Genomic DNA, 21,057 nt, shown 5'->3' on the forward strand with positions numbered 1-21,057 from the left:
ACAGAAAAATGCATTAGTTTTCATTTTAAATGAAAAAAGGAAAAGTCGGTGTTACAATTCGCGAGCTAAAGGCGTTAAAAATACTTGCATACTATTCACTGAGGTGACAAAAGTCATTGGATAGCGATATACACATATACAGATGGCAGTAGTAAGCTTTGAACAGGGACTTGTAATTGGAGCTAGATGTGTGGGACATTCCGTTTCGAAAAACGCTAGGGAATTCAGTATTGTTGTGACCGTAGAAAATTTTAATTTTCAGTTTTGCTTTTGTGACCATAATAAGAGTCCAGGCTCCATAGGCAAACAACCAGTCGACAGTAAGAAATAGTCCACCAGGACGTAGGGACAAGATAAGTGTTGAAGGCTGCCAAGTATGGCTTGTTGATCAAATAACTTAGTGTTTGACTTCCTGCCAGAGGAAGCAACACGAACCAAACTTGCCCAGTGGAAGACGCAAACACCAGGCCGATAATACAGCAAGAGAGAGTGCCAGTCACGTGCGGAAAAGTGTCGTGTGGAACCGAAGGCATTCTTGCGCAAGCCGACCAATTAGAAACGAGGGTGTCATGTGGAACCATAGGCATTCTTGTGCAATCCGATCACATAGAAATGCAAGGGTCGTATGAAACAAATTAACTCGTGTGCATCCAGGTACATGAGAAACGAAATAAAAGGCCAGGTAGCGGAACAGCTAGAGACAGAGATTCAGATGCAGATTCAAAGCCAGTGCCAGCAGTTTGGAGATTCTTCAGCGAGATGCCAGCGGCGCCGAGTAGACCCGTAGCAGCCAATACAGCTGATAAAGACTTCAGCTACGAGAAGACGGTGATAGACTCTGGTGGACACTCAGGAACTGCAGGTCAAGTAGGACTTTTAGAGTTTCATTGGAATAGCGTTGAACAGAGGCTGTCAGTCTTTGTCTCAATTACTTAGAGAGATTTGAGTGCTAACCAAGAAAAAGTGATTGCTTTGAACTTGTTTCTTATGTGTACCGGCAATTAGCTTTGAAGTAGCAAATCCAAATAAATAGACTGAATCTTACGAGGGGGTTTATGGTCCAACACCTCACATAAGTATATGTGAGAATAAACTTGATAGAAACTAACCAATATTTTCTTTTCTGCCTATTGCAATTCTGTAACCTATTTTCAGGAACTTACTTGCTTCAAACCAAGGAGATTCTCTCCCTCTCATCTCCGATATAAAGGTTGACAGCAGTTTATAACTAACCCATTGTCCCGATTGCGCTACGCAGTTCACACTTCCTTCATTCTGTTATAGTGAGGCTGTGCCAGGATGCAACAGTATTTCGAGAGCCACAGCGCAAAGAATGTGCTGATGATACCAAATTCAAGGCATTATCTCTCATAAGGACAATGCAGTGATCGACGACCTTCACTTAACGACCGCCAGCAGCGGCGTTTACATGAAGTTGTCAGTGCTAACAGACAAGCAGCACTGCGTGAAATAACAGCAGAAATCAGTGTGGGACGAACATATCTGTTAGGACATTTTGAGGAAATTTGGCTATGAGCTGTGGCAGCAGCTGACCTGCGCACATGCCTTTGCTAACTGTATGACATCGGCTGCAACGCCTCTCCTGGGCTTGTGAGATATCGGTTGGACCCTAGACGACTGGAAAACCGTGGCCTGGTCAGATGAGTTCCGATTTCAGTTGGTACGAGGTGACAGTAGGGTTCCAGTGTGGTGCAGACCCCACGAAACCATGGATACAGGTTGTCAACAAAACTCTGTGCAAGCTGGTGGTGGCTTCATAATGGTGTGGGCTGTGTTTACATGGAATGGATTGGTCCGTCTGGTCCCACTGAACCGATCATTGACTGGAAATGGTTATGTTCAGCAACTTGGAGACCATTTTCTGCCATTCATGGACTTCATGGGTCCACATATCTCCAGGTCACAATTGTTCGTAGCTGGTTTGAAGAACATTCTGGACAACTCGAGCAAATTATTTGACCTCCCAGATCGCCCGACATGAATCCCGTAAAACGTTTATGGGACATAATCGAGACGACATTTCATGCAGAAAATCCTGCACCGGCAACATTTTTGCAGTTATGGACGGCTATAGTGGCAGCAGGAGCTTCCAGCGACTTGAATCCGTGTCATATCGAGTTCCTACACTACACCGAGCAAAAGGAGATCCGACGCGATATCAGGACGTATCCAGTTGACATTTGTCGCCTCACTGAATACATTTTTCTCTGTTAACTAACCTCATTCAAGTATCAAATCAAAAATCCCTAGCTTTACGAACCACACGATTCTTTTTGTGTTGGTTGCTTTATATTAATTGGCTATGACGTCACGATATGGTAGTCTGGCTGTCTGGCCCTGTCTCTAGATGGTGTTGACCAGCACCGGGTTACGTGCCTCTCGTCTGCGGTCCTACAGAAGAGATAAAAAAAAAGAAGGGTTCAAATGGCTCTGAGCACTATGGAACTTAATAGCTGAGGTCATCAGTCCCCTAGAACTTAGAACTAATTAAATATAACTAACCTAAGGACATCATACACATCCATGCCCGAGGTAGGATTCGAACCTGCGACTATAGCGGTCGCGCGGTTCCAGACTGAAGCGCCTAGAACCGCTCGGCCACTTCGGCCGGCATAATTCTACACGCTATGGTCATCAGCTATTGGATTTGCGAAGTGTTTCTAGTTGTGGTTTCGAATGTCCAGTGTATAGGTGTAATTTGTTTTTGCGCCTTCATAGATAAGTGTTTTTGCTGATGTTAGATACTAAAATTTTTTAATTGGTTCCAGCGAGCCTCGTAGTGCTAGAGACTTGGAGGCAATTTCCACATAGTAAAATTATTTCTCCTCTATGGTAACTTCCATAGTTATAGATGAGGCAGCGTCACATTAGTGTTTTTCTAACACACATGTATTAGTCTGTGGCAGTGTGCTGTACAAAACCAGCGATGTCGTCAAATATGTCAAAGATATCTGTTCATGCATTTTGCTTTTTGTGATTTAGGCATGGAGGTAAGTTGCTGTGAGCAATCGTTTCATTTACATTCAATGTGTTGTTTCGTTTATTAAGAATACACATGTAAAATATAATTAATATAAAAGTAAACTGCCTAAAATATAATTAGTGTAAATTCTGTTATGTTTTGTTTGGGAGGCTATTTCGTCTGAGCACTGAGATAGTTGTGAGATTTTCGATAATTATTGTTTCTTAGCTCGATTTTTTCGTTTGTAGTATTATTGGGATCTTCTTCAATGTGAGTAAAGATTTCTAGGTCCTCAAGAATGTTTAGTATTTGCCATTTTTAGCTGTCTGCATAATTCAGAAGCGCTGTTCTGTGTCTATCATTTATTGATTTTGTTCTGTCAGATGTGTCCTGAACGCTGAAGATTCATTTCCACTATTACCGGAGTGTTCCTGGAATTTCTTTTTAAAATTTCTCCTTGTTTGATGTACAATTTTTCGCATTCTTTACATTTCATTTTATAAACTCCAGTACGAGAAAATTTTGTGTGTTGTTCCAGTGAATGGCGTATTTGTGACTTTATTGTGTTCTGTGACTTAAACCCAGTTTTTAGGCTTGTTTTTCGTAGGGCGTACTGAACTTTATCTGATATTTTCCGTTAATACGTAAGACAACGTAGTTGCCCTCCTCTTCGTTATGTGTTCGATAAAATGTAATTACGTCCTTTAATTTACTTTTATTCGATTTGTTTGTTTTGGAAGATGTTTTGTCGACAAGTGTTGGATTATATCCATTGTTACGTGCTATAGTCTTTAGTGTTGCCATTTCTGATTTAACATTGGCGTGACTATAGATATTTGTATATTCTGTTGATACAAGATCTAAAATACGATTCTTTGGTGCTTCTGTGATGACAGAAATTGTTATGGCTCATTTTATCTGCAGTTGTAGGTTTTCTGAAAACGTTGAAGGTATGTACTGATTTTGCTTACCCAATTTCTAAGCGTCGAAAATTTATTTTGTTGTTCTCCTCATGTTCGATAGTGAGCTGGGTTGTAATTTGTTGAACTGAGAACAAAATGTAAAATTTTCTTGTTTTGTTACATTGAACAGAACAAAAGTGTTGTCAACATACCTTCAGATACGTAGTATTGTTTTTTATATTTCGATTCTGTATGATTGGTGTACAAGTCATTTCCAGTTTTGTCAACGAATATGTTTGGTGCCTGCAAGGCTTGTCTGTAGTGTTGGTTATTGAAAATAAAATAACTGTCTGACAAGGTAAGTCTGAGTAGTGAGATAAATTCATCTGCTTCTGATCTCCTCAACTGGACGTGTCTCCAAAGATTTTTTTTCGTTAATTTGGATTGTTTCATTAAGTGGGACGTTAGTGTACAGATTGATAATGTCTAATGAAATTTTAACTAGCAGTAGAACTGCCAACCATATTCTGAATTGCACATGCCAAAGGTTATTTTGTTCACGTCGCTCTTCATGTCAATATTTTTCGGTGACAAAAGATGTATGAATGGAATCTTCTCCTACGTGATCATAATACGAAAGGTCGACTGGCACAGCAATCTCTGTCTCCTTTGTAGCTGTATCCAGTACGGCGTTTTTTCGTCCATGAATTTCACGAAATCATCATTGATACGCCAATGATTCTGATGATGCCAATAGGAGCTGGATCGCCGTATAGTAGCAGTTTATGGAAATCAAATATATGTATAACAGTGAACAACGAATGTTTGGACGCAGTTGATATTAAAAATCCACTCTGATACGGATTCCATTCGTGTAAAATCGCACCCCAGTTTATGTTTGAACGAAAAAGCTGTCTTAGCACCATTTATACAAAGGGCGTTCTACATCGTGGTGTTCTTCTTCCAAATGTCTAACAGTTTCTATATATGCTCTGTAGCATTAATTAACTGAAACCTTTTTCTTTTTAAACATTAGCACACGACCTCCCATAGTCTTCTCTTTGTTTACATCTTCTTCCAAATCGATAGTTAAGTCTTATCATCCTACATATAAACTATTCCTACCTTTCATGCATCGTGCAACCAAACAAGACAACAAATTCCACTACTTATCCTCCTAAGACACACAGCCCTTCAGGTGCCATCTCCCTGTTCCTCGAGTTTATCCAGATATTAATTCCTCTGGGCGTAGCACTCATATGAATATGCATGTGCAAAATGTTATACACAATTTCACATTTACGTAGGTGGTATTAATGAGAGAAAAGAGAAGAAAAAAATACAGAAGAAAATACTGTCATAATTGTTGAGTTTTGATTCGATGGGGATACAATGGTTAATGATCCCATTCAGGGCAAGGTATTAACCAGAAAGCAAAGTGATGAGTGAGTAACACATTGAATTCTGTAAGATCAAAAGAAATCCAAGAGAAATAAAAAACTGCATATCAACGCAAAATATGCACTCTGAAAATCACAAAAAACACAGATACGAAAATTAGTAATTTTATAAATATTTCAAAGTGCTTTCATTGACACTCTATGTGCTTTGAAAGCAGTCATCGAGACAGTCTGGTAGGTAACTGCTTACGTCACTATGCTTCATTCTTAGAGCGCTTTCTAATTTTAGCCTGTTATTTGAGTCAGTTAGATTTGAACAGTAGCAGGGAAGAATGACATTTTCACCCTGCAGCGGAGTGTGCGCTGACATGAAACTTTCTGGCAGATTGAAACTGTGTGCTGGCCCGAGACTCGAAATCGGGACCTTTGCCTTTCGCGGGCAAGATGAGGTATTGGCAGAATTACAGCTGTGAGGAGGGCTCGTTAGTCGTGCTTGGGTAGCTCAGTTAGTAGAGCACTTGCCCACGGAAGGCTAAGATCCCGAGTTCGAGTCTGGGTCCGGCACATAGTTTTAAGCTGCCAATAACTTGTAGCTGGAATGTTATTTCATATTATCTCTTTGAAAAAACATTATGCAACCCTACATCTGCATCCATACTCTGCAAACCGCTGGCCTGGCGGAATGTGCCTAACATTGTACCTCATACCTGGATTTTTCCCTTTACAAGTATGGAGCAAGGGTAGAATGACTGAATAAATATTTCCGTGTACACTGTAATTAGTATAGTCTTTGCTGTTCCTTAGGAGCAATAGGTAGAGAGCTGCAGAACATTAAATTATTTAGTTATTACTGGTTCTTAAAAGGAAATAGGCTTTCACAGAATAATTGTCCTGTAAGTTTGACAAACCTGTCACCACTCATTCTGCCCTTCTTTGTATACGTTCAGTTTCTCCTGATAGTGCTATTTGATATGGATTGTACACTATAGAGCAATATTCTAAGGGGAGACCAACGACCTTGCCGCAGTGGTAACACCGGTTCCCGTCAGATCACCGAAGTTAAGCGCTGTCGGGCTGGGCTAGCACTTGGATGGGTGACCATCCAGTCTGCCGAGCGCTGTTGGCAAGCAGGGTGCACTGAGCCCTTGTGGGGCAAACTGAGGAGTTACTTGATTGAGAAGTAGGGGCTCCGGTCTCGGAAACTGACATACGGCTGGGAGAGTGGTGTGCTGACCACATCCCCCTCCATATCCGCATCCAGTGACGCCTGTGGGTGAGGATGACACGGCGGCCGGTCGGTACCTTTGGGCCTTCATGGCCTGTTCGGAAGGAGTTTAGCTTTTTAGTTTTTTACTCTAAGGGGAGCCGCACAAATGATTTTTACGCGGTCTCCTTTGTAGACTGACTGCATTTTCCCAGTATACTTCCAATGAACGGAAGTTCGCCATCTGCTTTACGTGCAACCAAACCTACGTGAGCATTCTGTTTCATGTCCCTGTAAATTGTTAAACCCAAGTATTTGTGTGAGCTGTCTGATTCCAGAGGTGAGACTCATTAATGTTTCAGTCATAGGATACCACTCTTAGTTTTGTATGTATACAGTTCTATATGTGCATACAATGTAACAAGTTGCCAATCTTTGCACCACTTCTAAATCTTATCACGATCTGACAGATTATTTGTGCAGATTTTTTCACATAGAACTTCATTACAGATAACTGTTCTATCTACTGTCTGAAGATGCTTTTCATATTATTTGCCAGCTCATTAGTATGCAACATGAACAGCAGGGATCCCAACACACTTTCCAGGGCATGTCTGAAGAAATGCCTATGGAAAGTATTGAAAAAGTAATGCATATTTGAGAAACGGATTCATCAAGTTGTAACAATAGAGATACTGCAGAATTTATTCAGATTATAAAACTGCAAAAAGATTCCATGTCATGTAGCCCATCATACAAATGAACGGCGACTCAGAACATTTAGTGGCTACAAGTCGGTATACAGTTATTCAATACACCACTCTCTTGTGCTGAGAGCAGGCGATGACACAGAGGTTGGTGATATTGTGCCTACAGGGTTGGCAGGCCCGCAGGTAGCAATGGCTGTGGTGACGCGACGCTGGCTGTCTTCAGTAGCCTCTGCGAAGTCGTCGGGGAAAGGTCTCGTCGTGCCGGTGGCGGAAGTACACCGCTTCATCGTGGACTGTTTGAAGGCTGTGGGTACCTGTACAGACAAGGCCTGCATCCAGGCAGACGTGCTAGTCGCCGCCGACTATAGGGGACACTTCAGCCATGGCATGAACAGGCTCGGTCAGTATCTCTTCACTATACCTTACTACACTCTCTGCATCCTGATCAACTCCGTGACTATCTTACACTTTATTCCCATTCTAGGTTGCACTTACATATACACTACTGGCTATTAAAATTGCTACGCCAAGAAGAAATGCAGATGATAAACGAGTATCCATTGGACAAATATATTATATTAGAACTGATATGTGATTACATTTTCACGAAATTTGGGTGCATAGATCCTGAGAAATCAGTACCCAGAACAACCACCTCTGGCCGTAATAACGGCCTTGATACGCCTGGGCAGAGTCAAACAGAGCTTGGATGGCGTGAACAGGTACAGCTGAACATGAAGCTTCAACACGATATCACAGTTCATCAAGAGTAGTGACTGGCGTATTGTGACGAGCCAGTTGCTCGGCCACCATTGACCAGACGTTTTCAGTTGGTGAGAGATCTGGAGAATGTGCTGGCCAGGACAGCAGTCGAACATTTTCTGTATCCAGAAAGGCCCATACAATACCTGCAACATGCGGTCGTGCATTATCCTGCTGAAATGTAGGGTTTCACAGGGATCGAATGAAGGGTAGAGCCACGGGTCGTAACACATCCGAAATGTAACGTCCACTGTTCAAAGTGCCGTCAATGTGAACAAGAGGTGACCGAGACGTGTCACCAATGGCAGCCCATACCATCACGCCGGGTGATACGCCAGTATGGCGATGACGAATACACGCTTCCAATGTGCGATCACCACGATGTCGCCAAACACGGATGCCACCATCATGATGCTGTAAACAGAACCTGGATTCATCCGAAAAAAATGACATTTTGCCATTCGTGCAGCCAGGTTCGTCATTGAGTACACCATCACAGGCACTCCTGTCGGTGATGCAGCATCAAGGGTGACCACAACCGTGGTCTCCGAGCTGATAATCCATGCTGCTGCGAACGTCGTCGAACTGTTCGTGCAGATTGTTGTTGTCTTGCAAACTTCCCCATCTGTTGGCTCTGGGATCGAGACGTGGCTGCACGATCCGTTACAGCCATGTTGATAAGGTGCCTGTCATCTCGACTGCTAGTGATACGAGGCCGTTGGGATCCAGCATGGCGTTCCGTATTACCCTCTGAACCCACAGATTGCATATTCTGCTAAGTCATTAGATCTCGACCAACGGAGCAGCAATATCGCAATACGATAAACCGCAATCGCGATAGGCTGCAATCCGGCCTTTATCAAAGTCGGAAACGTGATGGTACGCATTTCTCCTCCTTTCACCAGGCACCGCCGGTCAACTGCTGTCCGTGTATGAGAAATCGGTTGGAAACTTTCCTCTTGTCAGCACGTTGTAGGTGTCGCCACCGGCGCCAACCTTGTGTGAATGCTCTGAAAAGCTAATCAATTGCATATCACAGCATCTTCTTCCTGTCGGTTAAATTTCGCGTCTGTAGCACGTCATCTTCTTGGTGTAGCAATTTTAATGGCCAGTAGTGTATACATAATGATGCAAGGGCCGCACTGAACGTCACAAGCAACTCTTTTTGTCAATGTTCATTTCGATTTTTTCCCGACATAGCAGGTGATCATCTTTAACTTCAAACATTTGTCACTTTTGCAAGCTTTCACCTGCTAAGCGCAAACTGCTGGAGGCGAAACGATTTATGCAGCTTATAACAAAATGATATGGCCAAACTTCATAAAACTTGCCCCACGTGTAGAGGAAGAAAATATGCCCCATGTATATGGGTATGGAAACGCTTTATCAATGGTATCAGAACCTGCTTGTGATTTCACATGGGTAAGAATAAAAATTGCACACTTGTGGTAGCATAGTCATTAGTATATGTACTCTATTTGTGTTATTCGTGTTTTAAAATTTCTTGTGGAAACAGTGCTGTTGTAGGCCATTTTGCAGCTCAGTTTCTACAACTCTGCAACACATTAACCATGGGAAAGACACAGGGAAAGAACGGGGTCTAGTGAAGCAGGGGATACAACCCGTCGGCTTCGACCAATGACGTCATACATTACTCATAGATAGTAATGTTTTCACTTCGAGCCATAGAAAATAAAACAGTTCCGTGTTCAGGATAAGCGCTATAATTGTACATTAAAATAACTGAATGTGATTTTAAAAGAGATCGCTACATATTGCTGAAAATATTCTTCGTGTGCATTTGTCGTGTGTGTTTCTTTAACCATTCGGCACTTAATAACATTCTTTATGATATTGAGGTAATCTGGACTATTAGTTTCTTATTTTAGAACAACTTTTAGTATCTCAATTTCGGTTGTAGGTATGGATTTATCTGTTCCGATGAACCTCGATGATTTACGATAGGCTATGGGCGAAGACATGTTGGCCACGATTTATTTTTCCCAAGTGTGTGATCTAATAGCTGAGTCTGTTCGATGACGTGAGTGCGGCGAAGATATGCGCCTCACAAGTGTATATCGTCGCCGTATGTGATTTTTGTTGGTCTTTCTAGGCAAGCTTCTGTTCTTTTAGGAAGTTCCCGTCTGGTAAGTTCACTTTTCCATTTTCTTCTTTTGCTGCATTTGACTATTTTGACGTATTTCATTGTTGTATTACACCAAAACGTATGTTTTCGTGTAGTCCAGTACGTAATAGAAATTTCGCAGCTGTCGTCCTTCTTTCGTTTCCCAGCATTAGTATCAGTACGATTTTTTCGGATCTGTACTAGCAATATTGAAGGCGAGACGGCCGACACAACTGAAATTTGTATCCGATCCTTCAGTTGGCCTTTACTCTGACACTACGTATTCGGAAAGAACGAGCCGGCCGAAGTGGCCGCGCGGTTCTGGCGCTGCAGTCTGGAACCGCGAGACCGCTACGGTCGCAGGTTCGAATCCTGCCTCGGGCATGGATGTGTGTGCTGTCCTTAGGTTAGTTAGATTTAACTAGTTCTAAGTTCTACGGGACTAATGACCTCAGCAGTTGAGTCCCATAGTGCTCAGAGCCGTTTGAACCGGAAAGAACGACATATACAACATTGATGAAATTTACCAACATATGTCAACTGGATAGCAGGATACAAATGTTGTGTATAGCTATATAGCTCAAGTACAGAATGAGATACTATTAGCATCAAAGGCGGAAAAAAACTGTACCCCATAGTGAAGTACGGGATATAAATTGTACGAGGTGCATTCAAGTTCTAAGGCCTCCGATTTTTTTTTCTAATTAACTACTCACCCGAAATCGATGAAACTGGCGTTACTTCTCGACGTAATCGCCCTGCAAACGTACACATTTTTCACAATGCTGACGCCATGATTCCATGGCAGCGGCGAAGGCTTCTTTAGGAGTCTGTTTTGACCACTGGAAAATCGCTGAGGCAATAGCAGCACGGCTGGTGAATGTGCGGCCACGGAGAGTGTCTTTCATTGTTGGAAAAAGCCAAAAGTCACTAGGAGCCAGGTCAGGCGAGTAGGGAGCATGAGAAATCACTTCAAGTTGTTATCACGAAGAAACTGTTGTGTAACGTTAGCTCGATGTGCGGGTGTGTTGTCTTGGTGAAACAGCACACGCGCAGCCCTTCTCGGACGTTTTTGTTGCAGTGCAGGAAGGAATTTGTTCTTCAAAACACCTTTGGAACGCAATGGGTAAGGATTACGCTCTCGCTGTCCCAGAACATGGACACTATCATTTTTTCAGCACTGGGGGTTACCCAAAATTTTTTTGGTGGCGGTGAATCTGTGTGTTTTCATTGAGCTGACTGGCGCTTTGTTTCTGGATTGAAAAATGGCATCCACGTCTCATCCATTGTCACAACCGACGAAAAGAAAGTCCCATCCATGTTGTCGTTGCGCGTCAACATTGCTTGGCAACATGCCACACGGGCAGCCCTGTGGTCGTCCATCAGCATTCGTGGCACCCACCTGGATGACACTTTTCGCATTTCAGGTCGTCATGCAGGACTGTGTGCACAGAACCCACAGAAATGCCAACTCTGGAGATGATCTGTTCAACATTCATTCGGTGATCCCCCAAAACAATTCTCTCCACTTTCTCGATCATGTCGTCAGACCAGCTTGTGCGAGCCCGAGGTTGTTTCGGTTTGTTGTCACACGATGTTCTGCCTTCATTAAACTGTCGCACCCACGAACGCACTTTCGACACATCCATAACTCCATCACCACATGTCTCCTTCAACTGTCAATGAATTTCAATTGGTTTCACACCACGCAAATTCAGAAAACGATGATTGCACACTGATCAAGTAAGGTAAACGTCGCCATTTTAAGTATTTAAAACAGTTCTCATTTTCGCCGCTGGCGGTAAAATTCCATCTGCCATATGGTGCTGCCATCTCTGGGACGTATTGACAATGAACGCGGCCTCATTTTAAAACAATGCGCATGTTTCTATCTCTTTCCAGTCTGGAGAAAAAAAATCGGAGGCCTTAGAACTTGAACGCACCTCGTATATGTGTTGTCCTATTGCCTCTTCGCGTAGTTCAGCTGAGATACAGTTTGCAAATGTAACGTTAAGTCCATTACCACGTTTGCGTTAGCAGTGTACAAATACAGAGGTCAACGGAAGTATGGGATACAAATATTATGTACGTAGCTCGTTCTGCTATCAGTAGTACTAATATCTACGTAAGAACAGACTGTTAGTGAAAGCGGAGGCGAAATAAACAACACATGTAAAATTTGTATCTCGTGCTTCATTTAGGGTTTAGTGAAGCAGGGGATATATAGTTCAACTGAACAACAGGACACTAATGCTAGTGAAAACGAAGAAATCGACGTATGCCAAACTTGTATCCTGTACTGCACTTAAGCAATACAGTTCGAATGAGGTTCGAGATACAACTCATATGTATGTGACGTGATGTATTCTATGCTACCAATATTTTCCATCCATTTTTTCCCTTTCATTTTCCAGAGAAATAATACGATACAAACACGCGATATCCTTAACATGAAAATACTACTGGCCTTTATATACGTCAACTATATTTTTCGTCTCTCGTATACCTTTGTTTCTGAACACTCTTGTCAGCTCTTTCATCTGTGTAATAAATGATCTCTGGCCAATTCTGACGTCATTGGTCAAAGCCGACGGGTTGTATCCCCTGTTTGACTAGACCCAAAGGTGCAGTGCAGTATGAAACACTTTCCTAAATGAAATGTCCAAAATGCCCTCCGTTAGCAAGGATAAATATTTCAACCCGTTGTCACGTTGTATCCCTGATGCACTGATGTTACCCTGGAAACTAGCATATTGTTTCACAGCCTTCCACAATACGGGCACAAAGACCCTGTACGTATTATACTGGGGTTCTGTACACAAGGGCCATGAAATGCCTCCACAAATAAAATTCTAGTGGGTTTAGGTCCAGAGAGTGTGAAGGTCAAGGAATTGGTGCACCACTACAGCTATCACGGAACCTATTACTTAGGACCCTATGAACATTGACACTGAAACGTGGAGGAGCTCCATCACGTATGAAGTACTCATGTAGTCAGACTCACATGTTCTAGTACAACAGGTAGAGTGTTATCTAAGAAAGCAAGGCAAGTTTCTCCATTGAGCCTGGGTGGAAGAATACGAGGCTTCAACAGAAAGCCACCAACAATGCCGGCCCAAACGTTGACGGAGAATCTTTGTTGATGGTGTGATATGAACAAATGCGCGAGGATTCTCGACAGAACACAGGTACGGCTTGTGAAAGTTTACGATATGACCACTTTGAAATGGGGCCTCATCCGTGAACAACACATTTGCTCTAAAATTAGAGTTGACAGGTTTAATTAATATTTGCAGAGGTACAGTCGTGCAGGACAATGAGCTACTCATTGTGCCTGTATGCACTGCACGTGGTACGGATATGGTAGGTCTTCATGTTGCACTCTCAAACAGTCACGTAGTAAACATTACCTGATACAGCTATAGATAATTCTCTTACGCTGACATTAGGATTTTCATCAGCGGCGTGAAGAATTTTCTCCTGCACGTTTCTCGTCGTAGGACTCCGCCAGTTGCGAGTATTAGGCTTAAATGTCCTATGCTCCCAAAGACGATTGCTTCAAACACCCTATCGGGGCACCATCGTTTTGGAAATTTCTCCCGATACAAGCGTATTCCATTCCAATTTTACATATGTGACGCCGCCGTCTGATTCCCAGTCACGACGCTTATTTTTACTGCGTGTGGGAAACCATTTGGAGTGGGAACCCAATTTTCCAAAAACTACACCGGCTGCATGGGCGCCAAAGTGTCGGGCATCCAGCAGCATGGGGCTATCTCAAATTCAGAGAAGAAACTTTTTACAACGCTAGCAAATACGCTTCTCTTAAAGGAAAGTCCTCGTCCATCTGGTCTACTGATAACCTCCAGATTCCGAAAAATTTACTCTCCCAGCAGGGAACAATTTCGAGGGCGCTGGCTCGTCATTCGAGAGGACCTGAAAGTCGTAAAAAGCACTCTGGATAGCATTTAGAACAATACGCAGAATGTGTTAGCAGCAGACCACTGCTGGTCGCTTGGTGACTCCCCATGGTGTCGTTCCGGCCCCAGCACAAACTCCCGGGACGTGAAAGCGGCTACCAGTCCCCAAGTGCTCTCCGACATTCTATCTGCTGCTGACCGCTTCCACGTACCAGATTTCGGCTCATTAAGCCGGTTCTCTGATAACACTCCGATCAGCGCGTTTCTCCCCATGTAACGGCAGCACAGACAGATCACAAAATCTTAGACAACAGAAGGAAAGACCCGTCACCTCTAAGTACCCAGTGCAAATAGATGCCCATGTACACAGTACGGAAGCACTGTCAATGCATCTAACTAAACGTCATGACAGTAATAAAAATGAAAGGGGGGCAAGAACACAAGACTTGCCGTCTTTCACACTGTACCGGAAACCAGCTCCATGATGAACATCAAATAATTGATGCCACTTGCTTGCACAGTCGATGATGAATATTAAACAACTGGTTGTGCATGCTTGATTCTAATAGAGCGGTGAAGTTAGTCGCATGAAATCAGTCGTATATCAACATTACCTTTACTCCATTGGAGCCGGCCGCTGTGGTGGAGCGGTTCTAGGGGCTTCAGTCCGGAACCACGCGGCTGCTACGGTCGCAGGTTCGAATCCTGCCTCGGGCATGGATGTATGTGATGTCCTTAGGTTAGTTAGGTTTAAGTAGTTCTAAGTCTAGGGGACTGATGACCTCAGATGTTAAGTCCCATAGTGCTTAGATCCATTTTTTTCATTCCGTTTGAACAACAAACACGGGCGTGACATAAGACTTACAACTTACTGTACTTTCTATTCAAGTATAGCCAAGAAGGTATTTTGAACATTTCATGGAAGAAAACGTTTTATAAAATACTGGTATGTTACGTTTCTGTGTGCTTCCCATGATTAATGTGATTATGAAGAGAAGTAGAAAATGAGCTCTTACATGGAAATAAAGCACTTGCGAACCCATGTCCGTATAACACATTTTATTCCTCTATGTGTGAAGAATGTTTCCTGAAATGGTCATACCTTTTTGTTGCACCCTGTATTACTAAACGGGTTACTCGATTCATGGTACCTGGTCCCAGTTCCAATTTACCTGTCTTTCGTGCTGGCCTGCGTGTTGTCAGGATGATCAACAGAGACAATCCAATTTCATCTGCACTGCACGCTTGTGCTAAAAACAAGTTTCCACCTTCTGAAGACAGCTTCATCTTTATGAAATAATTCAACACTGGCACCGTCTGCACTTAAACTTTCCCTCTAACTCTCTCTCTCTCTCTCTCTCTCTCTCCCTTTTTTTTTTTTTTCACCGCGTCTGACAAACTTAATCTTAATAGGATAAATAAATCAGTGAAACGAAATAAATGAAATGAGAGTACCTGGCATCCAAGCAATGTTTCTACTCGGAGTTTGGTATTGCTAAGTCGACTATTAAGACATTAAGAAAAATCGCAATAAAACTTAGAACTTCGTGCTAAAGCAAGACTAACTAGTCGGGAAACGAACACGGACAACTAGACTAAAACCATCATTGACTATCTTTAGTACACCCAGTACAAACAAAACCACTCCGTGTCGTAGTTCCTGTGAGAGAACTAGAATTGCAGGCTCCAGAGGAAATTCACTGTTCAGTCACATTAAGGGGAGGTTTACTTCTTTGGCCCGAAAAAAGCATGTTCTTTGAGAATTTTTTTCTCGGGATGTGTTATATATATCAATATCAAATTTGGTCAAAATGTTTATTGATCTCTACAAACTGGAATTTTTTTCGACCGGAAATGTCGAAGAGCAATGTCGGAAGTACCGTCGAAACGAAACAAAATTTCGATGTAGACCTCCACGCGCGGTATGTCACAGGTCAGCCGCCTCTCCTGAAATCAAAATTGAGTAGAAGTATAATAGAGTCTTTCGCAATTGTACCTCGCTTGAGTTATTTGGACCATAAGAAACAAAATGGCGGCCATTTGAAAAAATAGGTTCTTTTATCAATTTTTGACTTCGTCGGTCAAGTAAAAATATGTATAGTTGCTGGATCGGAATAAAAGTGGTACAAATCCTAGACAATGTAGTTAGCTTCGTCGGAAACAAAGAATCATGCCAATCGGTTCAGTAGATTTGAAGTTGCCATACCGCGCGATAAAAAAAAATATCATTTCGAGAAAAACGCGTTTGAAGTTTTGACTACATATAAATGCAATATTATGCAACATACGTTCAATCTGATATTCTGGGTCCATGAACTAGTCCTTCCTCTTCCTCCTAGATGGCGTTCTGTTCGACATGGGTCATCCTGCGCTGCTCCAGAGCCACTCGTACGGCCGGTGACAAGCGGTTTTCGGCCGCTTGAATCCGGTGGTCGTCCGAATGCTTGGCGAACTGCGTCGAATAGAGTCCCAGGGTGAGGTCCATCGTTTTCATGGTCTTCAGAATTGCTGAATACCCTTCGTTGAAGCAGCTCACTTTCAGGAAAGTCGCTATCTCAACAGTCTTCACACCAGAATGCAAATGCTTAGGGGCTAGCTTCGAAACACACGCGTTCAAACTTTCACTTGAATTTTGTGTTTCCTACCAAGCATCGGTACAATAACTCGTCCTCCGAAAGAAAAAAACTGGAAGCTGAAAAAGGCCGATTTCAGGCAGGTGCATTTTATTTGTTCAACCGCGAATAACAAACATTTCCGTTCCGTATTCGGAAAAACCGTTTCAGGGTCGGATTCTAAACACTTTCATGGATCCAAAAATGCAGTTAAAAATCGATTTTTTGAACCAAAAGATAGTAAAGTACCCCTTAATGCGACCACCCATCAAAAGCTGAATAACCACCCCTTAAAGCGCGAATTGCCCAGGACGAGAGTTATTGAGATTCTGGTAGTTACTGACAGGGATGTGAGCCGTGCTGACGCCAATACGATGGCAAGCTGCTCTAAATTTCTGCGCTGAGGATCCATGGTGCGAACAGCTCAATCGATGTGGTCCCACAGATTCTTCATTGGATTTAGACCTGGGGATTTTGGTGGCCAGGGGAGTATTGTAAACTCATTCTGGTGCTCTTCGAACCACACACGTACACTGCGAACTGTGTGTCACGTTGCGTTGCCCTGCTGGCAGATGCCATCATGCTCAGGAAAAACAAACCGCATATAGAAGTGGACATGGTCTCCAAGAGTAGATGCATAGTTGCGTTCATCCATTGAGCCTTCCAGAATGATTAGATCGCCCAGGGAACGCCACGAAAACATTCCCGAGACCACAACGCATGCAGGACATTTCACGCTGCACACGCCATTGGTCATGTGTTCGATGGAGTATAAAACGTGATTCGTCTTAACCCTAGGACGCCCAAGCCTTTCTTTCTAACCTGGATGCCAAAGGGGGGGGGGGGGGGGTGTTCGGCGAGCCCACAGGTATTAAATAAGTTTACTGACGAAAAATTACAACTTTCAAAATGGTTTATGTATTTTAACTAAGGCATCGGTTTAATAATGTTGTTAATTGTTATAAATATTGGATTGAGTGAATAAAAAATTGACATATTACAATACAAAATACAGATGTGTTCATATACAATAGACTACTCTGAGTCCTCAACTTCAAGGCAAGAGACACACTTCACAATTTTTTCTGAATGTTTGTTACACACATGTTTATGACAATGTCCACAATACTGTTTTGGTTTACTTAGATTGTTGTACTTCTGCTTCTTTGTTTTAGCTTTTCTTACACAAATATGGCACCGACCTTTCCCTACAGGAGGCTGACATGCTTCTGTTGTCACTTCTTTGATTTTCTTTTGTAGAATAGTCTCCATTGATTGAACAATTTGGTTAGATAACCCTCTTGCATTGGCACTTCTTTCTCCTACCTGCAATTTCACTAGTTCCATCCCAGCTTGCAGAATATGAAGTTTCCGTTTGTTGTGTTTCTTCTCATTCCATCTTGGATGTTGCTGGATGAATATGGTGGTTGCATTGATAGCAGAAATGCCGATGAGAGAGTAAAATACAGATAGAGGCCATCTCTTTGTTCCCCTCTTGCAGGTGTACATACGCACCATTTGATCAATGGTATCAATTCTACCTTTAGTGGAATTATAATATGCATTTATCTCGGTTTTATTCTTCTCTCCTCCAATAGTGCCTTTATCTTGGTGCATTGTTGACAACATCAGTAAGTTTTTACTTGGTTTCGTTTTTGCTGTGCAGGACACCAAAGTTACTGGAGGCCTACGTGTTGGGAACTGCACAAACTTACTGCAAGTTTGCAAGATAAATAACAGCTGACTGACATCAACAATCACTTCCTCTGAAAGTAAACCGATTGTTGTGAATATCAAGAATACCAACCAACAAGAAACTAATTTGCATTGTTGAAGAGATGAGAAATACGAAATCCTACTAAGGGAAATTTTCTGTAGCATGGAAGCCTAAGGGGGGGGGGGGGGGTTTGGACCCATAATAAGTTTATTTATTTTTTGTTTCAAAGCAGGAATTTTCTATAAAATATATTACACTAACGTTTCATAAAATAGCCAACAAACAATAACTCAAAGGGAATATGTAGTATGAAAGTTACTTGGGCAAAAGCAGGGGACATAAAAAAATTATGGGTGCAACGAACGCCCCCCCCCCTTAGGTCACCTAGGGTTAAAACACCACTTATCGCCGTTTAATGGAAGTCCGGTTGCGGTAGTGGGGTGTAAATTTTAGCCTTCGTCCACGACAAACAACAGTCAGCAAGGTTGCCCGAATCAGGCGCTTGCTGCGGAGGCATGCAGCAACGTTCGCTGAACCGTCGTTCAGAAGACCTTGTTCGTAGCCCTTGGTTCATCTGGGTGGTCACTTGTTCCACAGTTGCACCATCTATTCGCCTGTACACTTCTCCACAGCTGTCTTTCACCTGTCATCAATGGCACACTTGCCTTGACGCCAGTTTCCGATAACGCCATTTTGCCATGAATGGTATACAGTACTTTAACCACGGCAGCAGTTTACAAACTTAACCGTTTCAGTAATCCTTTCACCCTTGACTCAAAAGTCAGCGATCATGCCCTTTCGGGCGTAAAATGAATCGCGCTGTTTTCAGATCACTACAACGGCTGCAATATTTTCCGCATCTTCCTGACGTGCTTTATATTCCTCCACTGCTGGTGCTGCCACCTGCCCTCTGTCAATGCCCTCTGTAGACGTCGAACATAGGCGGTGGTCACATTAATGTGTGTATTTGCTGATAAATTAGGCGAAACGGTTTTCAAGGCTAGTACTGATGGCTGCTCATACTGTTATTAAGAACAGACGGCGCCGTTACCGATTTCTAACTGCGACGCTGTTACCGGTTCCGAACGGACACGTTCGTCAGACGGCTGTTAACGTTTAATGTATAACTACACTCATTCTCATAAATTAAGGATAATTGCAGAATGTGGTGCCACACAACGTGGCACTACACAAAACTGGCATTAATAGCATAGGTACATAGGGAACATACATGAGACAGATCTGTAAGTCCACGGTATTGGTGATAAGTTGAGAAAACCGTCCCGAAACACATGAGCTACAAAACGCCACTGTTTCCTGCGCATGTACTAAAAAAATGGCTCTGAGCACTATGGGACTCAACATCTTAGTTCATAAATCCCCTAGAACTTAGAACTACTTAAACCTAACTAACCTAAGGACATCACACACACCCATGCCCGAGGCAGGATTCGAACCTGCGACCGTAGCAGTCCCGCGGTTCCGGACTGCAGCGCCAGAACCGCTAGACCACCGCGGCCGGCTACGCATGTACTCCGATATCAGTATGGGATATGATCACCATGCACACGTACAAAGGCCGCACAACGGGTTGGCATACTCTGGATCAGGTGGTCGAGCAGCTGCTGGGGTATAGCCTCCCATTCTAGCACCAGTGCCAGTGGAGCTCCTGAAGTGTCGTAGGGGTTTGAAGACCGAGAGCATCCCAGACGTGCTCGATGGGGTTTAGGTCTGGAGAACAGGCAGGCCACTCCATTCGCCTGACATCTTCTGTTTCAAGGTACTCCTCCACGATGGCAGCTCGGTGGGGCCGTGTGTTATCATCCATCAGGAGGAAGGTGGGACCCACTGCACCCCTGAAAAGGCGGACATACTAGCGCAAAATGACGTCCCGATACACCTGACCTATTACAGTTCCTCTGTCAAAGACATACAGGGGTGTACGTGCACCAATCATAATCCCACCCCATACCATCAAACCACGACCTCCATACAGGTCCCTTTCAAGGACATTAAGGGGTTGGTACCTGGTTCCTGTCTCACGCGATGAAAACACGGCGAGAATCACTGTTCAGACTATACCTGGACTCGTCCGTGAACATAACCTGAGACCAATGTTCCAATGACTATGTACTGTGTTCTTGACACCAGGCTTTGCGGGCTCTCCTGTGACCAGGGGTCAGTGGAATGCACCTTGCAGGTCTCCGGGTGAATAAACCATGTCTGTTCAGTCGTCTGTAGATTGTGTGTCTGGAGACAACTGTTCCAGTGGCTGCGGTAAGATCCCGAGCAAGGCTACCTGCAGTACTCTGTGGCCATCTGCGGTCACTGATGGTGAGATATCGGTCTTCTTGTGGTGTTGTACACTGTGGACGTCGCGTATTGTAGCGCCTGGACACGTTCCCTGTCTGCTGGAATCGTTGCCATAATCTTGAGATCACATTTTGTGGCACACGGAGGGCCCATGCTACGTCCTGCTGTGTTTGACCATCCTCGAGTCGCCCTAGTATTCTAACCCTCATAACGTCATCAGTATGTGTTCTTCGAGCCATTTTCAACACACAGTCACCATTAGCACGCCTGAAACGTGTGCACACTTACTCGCTGCACCGCACTCTTACGTGCACCAACACACCTCTGCGTATGTGGACTGCTGCCAGCGCCACCGTGCGACGATCGCAGGTCAAATGCACCGCATAGTCACACCCCGAGGTGATTTAAA

The 21,057-nt window shown here is 43.4% G+C and overlaps 1 protein-coding gene and 1 pseudogene across 1 annotated transcript in view; both read left to right on the plus strand.

Annotated features, from left to right (window-relative positions):
• Positions 1-6,293: 6,293 nt before the first annotated feature.
• Positions 6,294-6,411, plus strand: LOC126089678 (5S ribosomal RNA; annotated as a pseudogene).
• A 977-nt stretch (positions 6,412-7,388) lies between these two features.
• Positions 7,389-21,057, plus strand: part of LOC126088299 (uncharacterized oxidoreductase YjmC-like) — an 83,502-nt gene continuing 69,833 nt past the window's right edge. The window contains exon 1 of the mRNA XM_049906430.1: positions 7,389-7,599. Coding sequence (XP_049762387.1) covers positions 7,389-7,599 — 211 coding nt within the window. The remainder of the gene's footprint in view (positions 7,600-21,057) is intronic.

Source organism: Schistocerca cancellata, chromosome 6, assembly GCF_023864275.1.
Source record: "Schistocerca cancellata isolate TAMUIC-IGC-003103 chromosome 6, iqSchCanc2.1, whole genome shotgun sequence".
NCBI classification, from domain to species: Eukaryota; Metazoa; Arthropoda; class Insecta; order Orthoptera; family Acrididae; genus Schistocerca; species Schistocerca cancellata.